Here is a 15,222-nt window from a genome sequence, read left to right on the forward strand (position 1 = left end):
TGTTTCATTTCAATACACAGTATTGACTGGACATGGGATAGTCTGCGAGGCAAGCATAAGTGGAAATGGAAGCCTTTTTTTCTTGGAACATCCATGGCTACTTGAGTATCCAGAAGCAATGGAAGAGTCCAGTCTATTGCTTCTCTCTCTCTGGCAAAAACTACTGGCCAATTAGCAAATGTTTGAGAAGATCACATGATCATATGGCTGAGAAATAAAGCCACCTCAGCACAGGCTAACTACAAAATTCACACTGCATCTACCAGGTCATTTATTTCCACACCTATTTTATGGGATCTGACATCACTTGGAATTTATAATTTGGGTTAAATGATTTCAAAATCCACTTTCCCTCATAAGACACACACTGCTATAGGAAAAATAAAAGAGTGGGCAATATCTAATACATTGACTTGGCAAAGCAGCATAGAGAAGTTTGCATTGTAATTACCCACACTATTTGTTCTGTGGATAAATAAAGGAATTCAGCATCCTAGGCCATCAATCCATGGCCTGTGACAAGTGTTAGATAAAATGAAAGATTAAGTAGAGAGGATTACTAATCACTTTAGACTCACTTAATAACCTTTACTTTAAAACTAAAAATATATACACACACACCCCAAAATACGCAAGTGATTTAGGGAAATGTATTGCAAGACCTTATATTATGGTATTTTTCCACAAGAAACATGTAAAATAATAATAGCACACATACCCATACTCATGAGGAGAAAGCAGCGCAGTAAATTGATAATGTCTCTTTAACGGAGAGGCTGTGTGGTCTAGCAACAAAGTACACTGAACTAGAATTCAAGAGATAGGAGTTTTATTCCTGGCTTTGCCACTGACACTCTGTGTGTGATCTTAGATAAGTCACTTCAGTTCTCTGTGAGTCTGTTCCCTCTCCTTCCATCCTTTGTCTATTTAGGCTGTTTCTCACTATGAATTTGTACAGTAGCTAGCTCAATGCACTCCCACTCCATCTCCTTTGGGATCTCCGGACAATACCGTAATATAAATTATTAATAAACATGGGTTCAAAGCCTGGATAAGGGAACAGACATTGGTCCATGCTCTAACGAAAAGAACAGGGGGAAAAAAAAATCACAACACAGTTTCAGCTGGTCTTTATTCAGAAGTCAAACAGGATAGGAACAGCATGGGCAATGATGCATTGGGATGGAAGCAGAGCTATGATGATGACACTTGAATGGCAGCTGCTCAGGCTTTTGCATTCTTGAGAACTAAACCAAATACAAAGAAAAAATTCACTTCTAACATTTTATAGAGTACAAAGCCCTGGAGAGTGAAAAATTAAAATTAATTAATTACCTTTAACTCTGGAGAAAAGTGAGCCTCATATTTGCTTAAGAGGCTTTGCTGTGTAGCTAACGGCAAAAAAATTAAAGCTTTGTATCCTGGTAATTTTCCCCACCATGATTCCCATCAATTATAGTCACAGAACTGTAGCGCAAAAATCCCTCTAGCATAACAGGCTCTCAAGCCTTGTCTGCTGTACAGCAGTAAGGCATTTTAAGCACCACTGCAAGCTCTTGGCGTGTCTGTAACTCAACACACGTCCAAGCACATGCACTACACTCACACACTTGCATTAGTACACAGGCATTCACACGACGGTTGTTACTGCACTTGCTCTGAGCAAAGCTAAATACCACGCTGTTCACCACCTTTTCACCTTACACCACACTGTGCTAATCAGCAAGTGCTGGTGCAGCTGCTCCAACAGAGCATATGGCCCTCTTAGCATAGTCCTACAATGCTCCTTCTCAGCCTTCAGTGACACTACAGGCTAATGGCTGTGTCATCTGTAAAACCATGCAGCTGTTAGGTCAACACAGGCACAAGAGCATACAAGGTGGTTCTTGGCTGACCTCTGCTCTGCCCTGTGCTGCGCTTCCCTCCACCCCAACATTCAAGACATGGAGTCATGTTACATAAAGATTAAAATTTATTTCAAAGCATTAGAATGGTTATTGTATATTGAAAATAAAACTTTCAGAAATTTTGCTTCATAATAAAAACATATGTTTTTAAATATACATGTTTCTCATAAACCCATTTGAGCACCAATAGGTCTTCAGCTCCTGAGAAATACGAGCCTTAGAGAAAAGACAGTACAGGTGTTATAATGCACAGGCGTTATACACAAATACCTTATGGTGACCTGAAGTCTGCATCAGAGTGAGACAATTGCCTCTCCCAGATTCCTGAGAACACAAAAAGTAATATCATTAACAACCAACATTGAAACTTAACGGGATTAACCCATTCCCAGGTATATCCCCTGATTCTACTTACCTGCTCATAACCCACTGGGGCTCCTGACTGTCTGTAATTCCCACAGGGCTATCAGTGCAGGAGGTGGGGGAAGGAACTGGCACGATTTTGAGGAGCTACATGGCTTGGATCTTATCCCTCCAAACTTGGGCCCACACCATTCTGTTCTCAGTACTCTGCATGGGATGAGAAGAAGGAAGAAAAAGAAAAAAAAGTTAGGCCAGCAAAACAGCCAAGAACAACAACATATCAAGTAAAAGACATATCAATAAAGCTCCTTACCTCCTCGAGCACCACTTCCCCCCAGGAGCAGTGCTCTTCACAATAACCTCCAGCCCCAGAATCATTCAGGCAGTGGCTTGTAACTCTTCACCATGGCATCTTCAGTGCGAGCAAGAGGGCTGAGCAGAAGCTCCTGAATCTCACAATGTATGCCTGGTTCTTCATGCAGGTCAAAGCATCCATTGGAACAAACCAAGAACAAGAACAGGTGCAGTCATATGTTCTCTATACCATAGGTATTAAACACTTGCTCCAGGAAACTGCACCAAGACTTGTGGGACAGGCTCTGCAGCACTTGTATCATGTCCTCACACATTACTACACGCAGGCCCCAATGGTAAAATTTTGTAGTACAGGCAAAGCTAAGTGGTTGCTTTTAAATGAGTTGCACCGCACAATTACAAATTACCCTGCTCTTCTCCTCCCCCCACCACCACTATATGAAGGGTCACAACTGTCTTATCCTCTCTCTAGATTTACTTAATTCTCTTGAAATCTCCACTTCTCTCTCCCGAGATTTACCATGAATTTAATTTCTGTTTCCATCTAGTTTCCCTCTTCTTACATGCTCAGTCTTCTCACAACATTCTCCATTTCACTATGTCTAATTCACCCACTAACAAATACCACTGTTGTTGCATGCATTCAGCAAGGACAATGAAAACAGATTAGTCAGCTTCATGTTCATTTGCATTCAGTTTCTTTTAGTTGTGCCTTGAAATGACCCTTTGTACAAGTCATACCTCAATGACTCACTACATTATAAATATGCCTGTTTGTAATTTGGAGCATTTTTGTACAAATATGTTGGGAACTTATAGTTCATTAGCACAAAATATGTACACCCTTGTCCTATTTTTTGTTAAAGATATTTTTTAAATTCCAGCCCTTTCCCCTTTTATAGCCTCCTGTCTACAAAAGAACAAAGCTTCAGACATGCAGCACCCTCCATGCAATTACGGTTCTCTACTATACCCCAGCATTGGTTTCCTAGGAAACAAGAAAAAAAAGCATAAAAATGTCTAGCACATTTAATATGCAAATAAAGTAGTCACACAGTCATATTTCACTCATTGGCGTGCAGGATCATTCATTATGATTTGTGGCTTGCATTTGCTGCATGCAATTGGTTTTGGGGGCAGTTATGGCAGAAATAATGATCTTCCTCAACAGTGCTGCTGCACAACTTACTTCTGTCTTAGAATAGGTTAAAAGATCTGGTTACAAGTGTGGAAATGGAAGGTTGTTTTAATGCTAAAATGACACATTAATAACTAATGTTTCTTCTCTCTAGCTAGATATTTATATAACCCTTCATCTCTGTAGTGTTTGAGAAAAGGGTTACAACACACACGGTAATGGACAGCAAATAATAAAAGCCCTGATTCTTTTTGTCAAATACCCCACCAAATATTCAGCTCCAGTTCCCACTGTGCTCATCTACTCAGTCTGTAGAATCCAGAGTCATAGGAGCAACTGACTTCTAAAAGCACCAAAGAGGCCAAGGACTTAGCCCTACTGCAGTAGAAATGGAAGAGACCAGACTACTCCTCTGAGCAGTACCCTCCGACGACCGGGATGTAATATTGCCATCAAATACACAAGCAGTTGCTTACCAGCCTGCATGAAAAATGGAAAGGGGCCAAGTAAGGGTGAGCGGGTCAGCCTACAACGAAAAACAAATGTGTCCCCAAATTCTCACAGACTGGTATAAAAGAGGAGTAATTTCACTGACTTCAGTGGACTTATATGGGTATAAGGGAGAAGAATCGAGCTGTGTCAATGCAAGAGAATATTGTTAACTCCTCGGTCTTCATGTTTATACTTGGTCTGAAGTTAGAACAATAGGCTAGGAAGAGAAGCATAAGTATTTATGCCACAGAATGCTAATTTAATGCAATACCTGCATCACTGATGTAAGATGCATACAATATCGGCTACCAAATCAAGGCACCCTGAGTTCTAAATTCAGTCTCACTGCTGTCAGGAATGCAAAGAAAAAAATCCCACAATTAGTCTGTTTTGAAGTCATAGGAGAGTATTTAACACTACAGAGAAGGAGGGGGGAAACCCAAGGTTTTAAAAAGGATACACTCAAATCAGGCTGACAATGTCAACAATCAATCTAAATATACTAGTATAATTTTACAGATTCGTTATGCGATGTAGTAATGCTCTGTCTCTGGCACTGAACTGCTATATAAGTACTGTGTTCACTTTGGTATACACAAATTAGAGAGAGAATAATGACAAAACACTGCAACCGTGCTTGGGAGTAGGAATGCAGATTCCCTGAAGCTCAGACTACTTATTGTGCTGTTTTTACACCAGACAGAGAAACAAACTTTGCCCACTGCCACACTGATGTTTACAACTACAGCTCACCAAGCATTTCTTGTGTTTGAATGTTTTCGCTTGCTGATTCTCTAGCCTGCAAGAAAGGTTTGAACTTGAAAGTCTTTGAACTTAGAAGACAGACAGACAAGCTCTCCTGAACTCTGGGATTCTGTTTAAAACATGAATACAGCAAGAGCAAGAGGATACAGATATATATGTCTGTTTCCTCCACCCCACTCCCACATAATACAAGCATAAAGTATGCCAAAAGTTCAGAAGGACACATTGTTAAGATATGCACTTCTGATTGTCCCTAAGGACATGAGGAAATGAAATCATCCAGCAAAAGATCTGCACAAAACGTATGACCCCCACAATGAAAGCCAAAAGGTGACATTTATTACATCTGCATGTAATTTCAAAACAAATATTTCATGTCAGCTCACAAATATTGGGTATATCAACTTCTCATTGCTTTCTAAAAGGTGCTCTTATCCTGTTCTTGATCAGTCCCCACTCACCCTTCAACCTTAAAGTATGGTTTACTAGTTCTTAGCATATTTCCAGACACTCCACAGCTGCCTACATTTCCAGAGAAGTATGAACTATAAAATTCCAAAGAGGGTTTCTATGTTGCTTTGTCAATTTCACCAACATTTCAGAGATAGCTTCTATATGGCCCCCTAGTTTCTGTCTTAAGATACTTTACACTTGAGGTGATCTGTATTTATCAGAATCTTATCCTCTCCACTGCACCCAGAACCCCAGCATACAACACCTTTTTTGGTTTTTGCTTGTTTTCTAGCAATAAACAGTCCTGACTACAGAGCCCAACACATACTTGGCACAAAACAGTTTGTGGACTCTTTCTGTGCAGCCTTGTCAGTTACAACTTTTTAATCAAGCATGAAGTTTCAGTAAATACCAAACTAAGAAGAGAATAATTACACAAGTTTCAGAGTAACAGCCGTGTTAGTCTGTATCCGCAAAAAGAAGAACAGGAGTACTTGTGGCACCTTAGAGACTAACAAATTTATTAGAGCATAAGCTTTCGTGGACTACAGCCCACTTCTTCGGATGCATATAGAATGGAACATATAATGAGGAGATATATATACACACATACAGAGAGCATAAACAGGTGGGAGTTGTCTTACTAACTCTGAGAGGCCAATTAATTAAGAGAAAAAAAAAAAAAAAATTTTTGAAGTGATAATCAAGCTAGCCGAGTACAGACAGTGTGATAAGAAGTGTGAGAGTACTTACAAGGGGAGATAGTCAACGTTTGTAATGGCTCAGCCATTCCCAGTCCTTATTCAAATCGGAGTTGATTGTGTCTAGTTTGCATATCAATTCTAGCTCTGCAGTCTCTCTTTGGAGTCTGTTTTTGAAGTTTTTCTGTTGTAATATAGCCACCCGCAGGTCTGTCACTGAATGACCAGACAGGTTAAAGTGTTCTCCCACTGGTTTTTGAGTATTTTGATTCCTGATGTCAGATTTGTGTCCATTAATTCTTTTGCGTAGAGACTGTCCGGTTTGGCCAATGTACATGGCAGAGGGGCATTGCTGGCACATGATGGCATAGATCACATTGGTAGATGTGCAGGTGAACGAGCCCCTGATGGTATGGCTGATGTGATTAGGTCCTATGATGATGTCACTTGAATAGATATGTGGACAGAGTTGGCATCGGGGTTTGTTACAAGGATAGGTTCCTGGGTTAGTGGTTTTGTTCAGTGATGTGTGGTTGCTGGTGAGTATTTGCTTTAGGTTGGGGGGTTGTCTGTAAGCGAGGACAGGTCTGTCTCCCAAGATCTGTGAGAGTAAAGGATCATCTTTCAGGATAGGTTGTAGATCTCTGATGATGCGCTGGAGAGGTTTTAGTGCTGAGCCATTACAAACGTTGACTATCTCCCCTTGTAAGTACTCTCACACTTCTTATCACACTGTCTGTACTCGGCTAGCTTGATTATCACTTCAAAAGTTTTTTTTTTTTTTTTTTTCTCTCTTAATTAATTGGCCTCTCAGAGTTAGTAAGACAACTCCCACCTGTTTATGCTCTCTGTATGTGTGTATATATATCTCCTCATTATATGTTCCATTCTATATGCATCCGAAGAAGTGGGCTGTAGTCCACGAAAGCTTATGCTCTAATAAATTTGTTAGTCTCTAAGGTGCCACAAGTACTCCTGTTCTTCTTTTTGCGAATAATTACACAGCCACCAAGGCTTCCTTGGTTAGTGGTAACATTCTTTTAATCCCACTGGAGACGAGAAGTTCTTTCCGGGTTCACACACCAAAGTCCAGGTAAGAATTTCAAAGCTTAAACTTCTGCTCAACTTCAGGCCAAGAAAAAGATTTAGGGTCAAATTCTGCTCTTACTTGCAACAGTGACTATGCAGAGGAATTTTAATTCAAACAGATTACTCTGCCTCTCTCCACACCTTAGCAGAAAGTCCACTTCAGAGAACTGCCACAAGTGGTACTGACTGGTATTTGTTACCAGGAAAGAGGTGCCGAAGATTGAATGGAAATGAAGACAGAAGTACCTTCCCACTGCTTAAAGGCATTTCCTCCAGAACAGGGCGAAGGCACACCTGAAGGGCACTGTGGGGAAGCCGGGTCTCCAGCTGCCTATGCTGTGTGTGTTCTGTGGCTAGAGAGAGGACTTCAGCTTCCAGAACTGTCAATCTGGCTCCATTCACCAGCACTACAAACTTACTGAAGCAAAAAAACACTATACATTTTTCATGATGTTCTTTTCTGCATAAGCATTTACTTACATAACACTATCCTCCTGACTCCACACACAGATAATGCTGATGCTTAGATAGCTCTGTCTGTATGATTAAAGTCCCAAGACCCCCAACCAGAAAGAAATTAAAGTAAATTATTAGCAAGAATATCTTTAGTGTAACCGTTTACTTACAGTAAAGTCTTTCTTCGGTGTAAGCTACAGTTTAAAGTGGGGGGATAAGAAAATGTAAAAAAAAAGTCACAATTACGCTCCTTTGTAAATCTATGAAGAAGAAGAAAGGTTTCATCTAAGATAATATTAATTAGGTTTTATTTTTAGGCTTTCACAAAGTAGAAACTATTGTGAGCTCTGACCTAAATGGGGGATCGCTTGCATTGTTAATACACAGAAGCCTACTGGAAACACTGCTAAGGCAGATCTTTCTTGATTCCAGACTCTTAGAAATTAGCTGCAGTAAGAAACATAAAAATGTTCAGTTCTTGAAGCTGTTCAGACACACTTGATGAATTCTCTTGCCTTCTAGAGAACAAGAATTCCCCAATATCATTACTATTTGCCCCAACTTCTCAAGCAATAAAATAATTTTCTAATTTTTTACCCTAATTATGGATTTTCCTCGGGGCAAATATTTTTTTAAAAAGAGTAAAGACTCTTATAGCAGATTTCTAAGACTCGTATCAAAAATAGTCTGAAGTTTAAGTCAGAATAAAGGTCTGCCGGTTGTAGTACACCTCTACCCAGATATAACGCTGTCCTCAGGAGCCAAAAAATCTTACTATAGGTGAAACTGTGTTATATTGAACTTGCTTTGATCCGCTGGAGTGCGCAGCCCCGCCCCCCCAGAGCACTGCTTTACCGCGTTATATCCGAATTCGTGTTATATCAGGTCGCATTATATAGGGGTGGCGGTGTACATTCTAATGGAAGTGTCATATATGGGGTAGAAAAAAAAAACTGCACCTTTTCTATGGGACTTTTGAAAATAACCCTGTCAACTTAAAATTAAAAAGGTATACTTTTCTGAATGTTTGCCTACTATTATTACAGCCACCACCAAAGAAAACTATAACTGAAGTTCAGTTGAGGTTAACCCCCAATACTATTGCATTCACTTGAAGTTTACATACTTCACAGCAAAACATGAGCGCATTCTTCAGAGCTGACCAATGTATCAGGTACAAGGGGCAAAATGCACCCCCAATGGTCTCCCATGTAGCTGGTAACAACCTATGGAAATACTGCTGTTTCAAAAACAGCAAGGACGCAGTTAAAGTACATTTGTATGTAGTTGCTTCCTGAAGCATTTTCCACAAGAAATTAAAATAAATCTGATTATGAAGGCAGTAATAGCATGTTGTTCTTGTTAAATCAGATTGGCAGTGTGCATTTATTTAACTGGCTACTTTCTTTTTAAAAAATCCAGGGCTAAACGCATATGAATATTTAAAAATATTATTACATATCTGTCTCATTTATTATACAAAACTAGTTTGTGTAGCTAGACTAGTTCTCTTAACCTCCTTAAGGAAAAGGGGAGAAAATTGATTTTTGTTTGTTTGTTTGAAAGAGAGTTACTAAAAATATTAAAGCCCTTTTGATGGAAGTTGGGATCTGCACAAGTCCCACACAGATGGGCTAGATGAACAATAGGTCTTCTCCATCTTTAAATAGCTATAAGTCTATAACCCCCTCCTCGAGTTAAATACTTCCCCGTGCCCAGCCCAGTGTTTCTCCAACCTCTCTGCCTCATCCACAGCACAGCTCTTCTGGGATTCAAGACAGGTAACAGAAGTCAGAGCTCACAGCTATAGGAAAGGTATAGTAGTATTCCTCCTCCCCCTCCTTCCCACCAAGAATTGTTCCTAACCAACAGGGCAGACCATCATCTTTCCACTCAGACCATCTCCTCTTTCCTTGTTTGGGAACATGAACCACGCTCCCTCCTGAGAACCCCCAACTGGCTTATGAGGACTGCCAAGGTAGCAGTCCAAAACTCCCATTCTCTTCATCTATCCCCATCCCCCTCAATAGGACATTCCTACCTAAAGAGAAGAAAACATAATGGCATTTGAATGTTGACCTCCCATTTAGTGGCAAGATGCTAAGTCATTATCAACTATCAAGCCACCCTAGCATACTTTGGGAAAGATCTAAAATGAATGATCCTTCCACTCAGTTGTCCACAGAAGTTGACTACACATTATATGAATCCAGGCCCTCTAAGAACTTTTCCAGTATTATGTATTCTCCTTGCTACCGACTTCTAAACTTTTGAAGCCAGCAGCAATCAGTGTCACATTTGACGTTTACAAAACTATTGCATTCATGACTCTTCCCAGGATAAACAAGCAGTCTAAGTTTAATTTTCAAAATGAATTTAGGGCCCTAAGGGTCTATGCCCATTAAAAGTCTATGAGACTTAGGAACCAACAGCCTGATTTTTACAGGTATTTAGGTGCCAAACTCTTACTGTTTCGGAGATGTAGGTGCTTTTGAAAATTTCATCCTGTTCTCTCACCTGATATTACACCCCACTCTCAATCTGAGGTGCTATTGGACATATTAAGCCCCCATTGCAAGGTGTAGCAGCACGTGAGCAGTCCCACTGACATCCATAGGCCCCAATTTAGCAGTTATAAACCATCAATTTTTTGAAGCTATCCTATTTGTCATACTGTTTGGTTTTGGGGTTGATACTGAAGGAGTTCAGTGGCCTTATTTAGCCTCATCAAAGAACCACTGAGCAAGATTATGAATTGGCATGATTATTACAATAGGATCTGCTCAGAAAATGCCCAAGACTGAGATAGTATTCATATTAAATACTGGAACTGGTCTATCCTGACAGCAAGGTTGGAGCTCACTGGTGCACTTCGGAGTGGGGGAAGAGGGGAAACGCACTGACCAAAAGAACACTTTCATGTCATCAAGGAAATGAAACAACTAGAAGTGAGTTTGTGGCTTTATATGCCTCTTGAAACTGAAGACAGGAAATGAAATTACAAGCACGGTACCAGCACACTTTAACCCAAAGTCTAACTTTTAAATTTTGGATTTTTAGAATCTTTTTAGGCAGATACTATTAAATCAGAAAGATTGATGCTCCAGTGCAATTCTTAACCAACTCTAAAGAAAGGCCATCATTTAAAACCTACCTATTCAAATCCCAAATGGCATCCATCGTTGAAGGAGAGGTCACTGGACTAGACATAAAGCCCAGTGGTAAAAGCAGGCGACATAATAAACACTGAATGGAAATACAAAGGAACAATTTTCTCAAAAACTGTGGAGTTTTCAAGGACTAAGATGAATCTTTTACTGAAATGCTTCTGCCTAAACCCATCTTTCAGCTCTTGTAATACCCTTAAGTGAAATCCATTATGAGCAGGGCCACAAACACCTGAAAGAAACTAAAACCTTAGGACAAAGCATTAGGAAAACAATTTATTTCTGCAAACAAGGGATAGAAATACAAACTGAGCACTGCCATGCCTCAGTCTGAAATCATCTCTACAAGAGGACTAGGCTTAAAAAAAAAAAACCTGAAAAGTCTGATGTTGTTAGTAATTCAACTTGCAATCAGACCAACACACAATTTAGAAGAGTATAAAATGCTAAGAGCCAAATCCTGGTGCTGTGCATGAAGCCAAACAAAACAAGTCATGGCATGGGGAAGTGAAGGGGGGCAGCAGGAATAAATACAGATTGACCCCCATAGACCATCATAGAGCATCAGCAAGAATCACTGATACACTCAGAGCTCTAACAGCATCCATGGTCCCCCCACCCCCAACACACACATTTGACCAGAAGATTTAGAGTCAACAGCCTTGTCTCCACCATCCCACAGTCCACCAGCCCCTTGTACACCAGTGACAGTGGGTACCACCAAGGAGCAATACTTCACAACACACACAGATGGTTGAAACCTACGACTACGACCACCACCACCACCTGCAGACTCCACAGCCTATGCCCCGCCCACCAGGAACACTATGGAACTACAGTGGTTCTGCTGTTTCCTCATCCTTGCACGTCTGCGCAAGCCATAAAGAAACGCGTTAGCTCTGAATTTTGAGCAGCCATTTGGCCCCAAAGAACAGGAAAATAGTAAATCCCTCTTCCCCTGACAGCTATAAGATTTAGGACTGGCCGTTAAAGCTGACATTGCTACTCTTGGCTAATTCTCTTCATCTACAACCTGTTAAATCATTAGAGTACATAAAACATTTGGAGTGACTGGACTGGGGCTTTCGCTCAGCCAGAAGACAAAAGACAGCGACTGATGGAAATGCAGAAGAAACACCTCAAAAGTGGAGTCAAAATTATATAAAAGTCAGATCCGCACTGTTTTGTCAGCCAAGTGTGGCTATGGAAGACTTGTGTGTTTTCATTTATGTCTGCTCTGTCAGGCTGAAGAGCAGCAACTGCAGAAGCAGTAAGAACAGAGAATGAATGGCTATCAGCAGAGCAAACTGCAGGACATTCCCTGGGCCAGCTTCACAGAGGAGAAAAGAAAGATGGCAAGAAGAAGGATTTCCCCAGCAGGGATCATCAACTCATTGGGAATACAAATTCTGGCTGGCCATGGCAAAAACAATGCCCCCTTAGGTGTGATATAAGTCACTGGTATGGAGGAGAAGTGGAAAAAGAAAACAAAAAAATACAGCTAAAGCACAATTTAGATTACTATACCAGATGCCTGATCCTACAAACAACTTACTACCATGGAGTAGCCCTACTGAAGTCTGTAGGCTTACACCCAGTAGTAAGCACTAAACCCTGTAGAATATGGCCCTCTTTCATTAATTTGATAACACCAACTCCCTGGAAACTCAGGGTATCTTGCTGAACAAAATTACATAAGCCTCCCACAATGGGTAGCACTGGAAAAAATGAAGTCCTTCTCACTGCCAGGAAAACATCAATAAACCAAATTCTCTAAAATCAAACAAACATAAGAAAAGCTATCAGCTAAAAGCTAAACAAAATAAACACGCTTTGAGACTTCAAAGCATTAGTTCCATTGTCCAAAATTCCACTGAAGTGCTTTTAAAATAAAGATCCCATATAGTGAAACAAATGGTTTTCAAGATGAAGGGCCACTCAATCTGTTTTCTCATGCCTTTTGTTCTGAGGTACTATACACACACCCTTTTCTAAAATTTCCTATCTGAACAGGAATTTAGATAAGCAAGTTGTTTTCCTGGAAATCCGATTCCCAGGAGACAAGATCCTGGAACCAGGGGCTTAAAGTGCTGTCAATGTAATGCTAAGTCTGTCATACTTTAATGATGACATTTGATTAGTTTAACCAAGTTTTAGGACCCTGCAAGCTTAAATATAAAAGTTAATTACAAGTTTAATAATATGTTAGCTTAAAGTTACAGAAGATGCAGTGTCCAATCACAGATGACCAACCCATATGAAATAGTCTAATTTTTTTTGGCCAGATGTGCAACCCCAAGCAACCCAGCCCATTTTAGATCTTGCCTTCAATAATTCCACCTTGCCAGGGTGATGCAGACAGCAAGAAGTCATCCATGCTACTTGGGCTCTCCCCCTTCATATGCTCATAATCCTCAAGTGACTGATAATCCAGGTAGAAGGGGAAGTGGGAATTCTGACCACTTATTAAGGCAGAAGAATAAGTGCTGGAGCAAAATGTAAAGGTGGCCTAAACACATTGTGTGGACTTGTCTTCATTAGAGAATTAGGTAGTGTAGGAGCATGATCTTAAGGAATAGTGTAAACTAACCTGATGTTAAACATCAGTTTCCCCGAGAGAAAAAGGTGGGTGAGCGAATATCTTCCGTTGGTCCAATAAAAGACCCACCGTCTCTCACTACTGTCCTGAGACTGACACGGCTACAACTACACTGCAGCTGTGAGTTCCCCACGTCAACAGTGATTCAAAAATCATGTTCAAACATCATGTATTTAACACAACCACAAGGTCACATTCTAACATGACCTAATTTTTTCATGAGGACAAGCCTATGAATAGTGTTCTCCCAGAAGTCATAAGAGAGTCTCTCAGAGTCCAGAGTGGCAAGCCTAGTGTTGAGCCTTTGCCCAATTCTCTTAGCAGCAAAACACCTGCATCATTCTAAACATCAGGGTTCCAGGCAGAGCTACCCACATGTTATAAGACATTAACTGTTTATAATTTTGTTATATTGATATCATACTGCTTGGAAAACTGAAAGGACAAGCATCAGCAGATGGTCACCGGGGAATGGTGCAGCTGTTAGGCTGTTGAGCAATACCCTCTTCACCATGGAAAATTTGCTTACACACAAATAACTTCCACCTGGAGTTACTGCTACAAAAAGGTAGAAGTAAACCAAACTAAAAATGGATTTTCAGGTCTTGAATGGTACCAATTTGCACATTAAGCACTACTGCATAACAGGTGTGTTCAAAAACAATGCACAAGAAAGGGAATTGGTGCTACTCTAATAAGACTGCAACACAGATGCCAGAGCATCTGTGAAACCGCTAGAGGCCTTGACTGAATTGAATCCCTACAAAAGTATTCCTTTTCCCACTCCCATTCCTAAAAGTCTCTACTGAACTCTACAGGAATGATGGATGAATACTGCAGTGAGCCCTAACTCACTTCTTATAAAAGCTCTAACAAGGAAAAGTTGTACTTTCCTGAGGATTTTTCCTTAGAATAGTCTGTTAAACATAAAAAAAAAAATTCCTCTCAACTCCTGTTCACCAAACTTCACTGTGAGGCTCTTACCACAGTTGATAATAGAGAGGGAGTGTAGAGAGAGGGTGGGGGGAATTGGGCAGAATAGAAACTATGGACAATAGCAGTCTAGTCTCCTAGAAACTGTCTGAATGAAATTTGTACTACTGAGATGCAACAGCAGGCACAACACACTTCTACCAAAGATGGCGTGGTCTTCTAGACACTAGTTAGTTTGTAATATCTGGAGACTTTTGGAAACCTGGCCAGGTCTCTGTCATATATTTCTCACAGGAGGCATATGACCATTGTGCCCAGGAGTATCAACTGGTCTAGGACAGCCAACTTTGATTCCTTTTGGCAGACATACTCATTTAGCTTTGCATACCTCTGAAATGCATAATTCACTTGTCCCAACTACTGAAGGGAAAGAAAGCATCTAAGACTTATTTCTTGGAGATATATTATGGAAAGAGATACCAATGTGAAAAACCTTATCTCAATTGCACATGCAGGGTAGAATTTTTAAAAGTATTGTACTTCACACTAGTCTAACTCTGTTCCCATTGACATGAACGCCAATTGACTTCAGTGGGAAAAGACGCCAGGACTGCATGCTTTTAAAAATCTCATTTCTTGCAGTGCAGGGGCCTGACAAAACAGACTGCTGCTACAGCCACACCGGCTCACACGTTTGGGACTGTGCCAGGATACAAACTTTTTGGCTAGAAGTTGGTAGAAGCATTAACATGATAATGGATACCTCCTTAAAAGTACTTCCCAGAACTGTGTTTTGAGATCTATATATCATCTCCAGCTCATGGCAAGCTTGGTTCTCTAGCAC

General features: G+C 40.4%; 1 protein-coding gene across 2 annotated transcripts in view; it reads right to left on the bottom strand.

Moving 5' to 3' along the window:
• Window positions 1-15,222, bottom strand: part of TSPAN5 (tetraspanin 5) — a 117,702-nt gene that overhangs the window by 77,494 nt on the left and 24,986 nt on the right. The window contains exons 2-3 of one of the 2 annotated variants that reach the window (XM_054029844.1): window positions 2,323-2,477; window positions 2,178-2,231 (exon numbers count right to left, since the gene is read on the bottom strand). The exons of the other annotated variant lie outside the window; for it this stretch is intronic. Coding sequence (XP_053885819.1) covers window positions 2,178-2,201 — 24 coding nt within the window. The 5' untranslated portion in view covers window positions 2,202-2,231; window positions 2,323-2,477. The remainder of the gene's footprint in view (window positions 1-2,177; window positions 2,232-2,322; window positions 2,478-15,222) is intronic. 2 annotated transcript variants of the gene reach the window in all.

Source organism: Malaclemys terrapin, chromosome 5, assembly GCF_027887155.1.
Source record: "Malaclemys terrapin pileata isolate rMalTer1 chromosome 5, rMalTer1.hap1, whole genome shotgun sequence".
NCBI lineage: Eukaryota > Metazoa > Chordata > Testudines > Emydidae > Malaclemys > Malaclemys terrapin.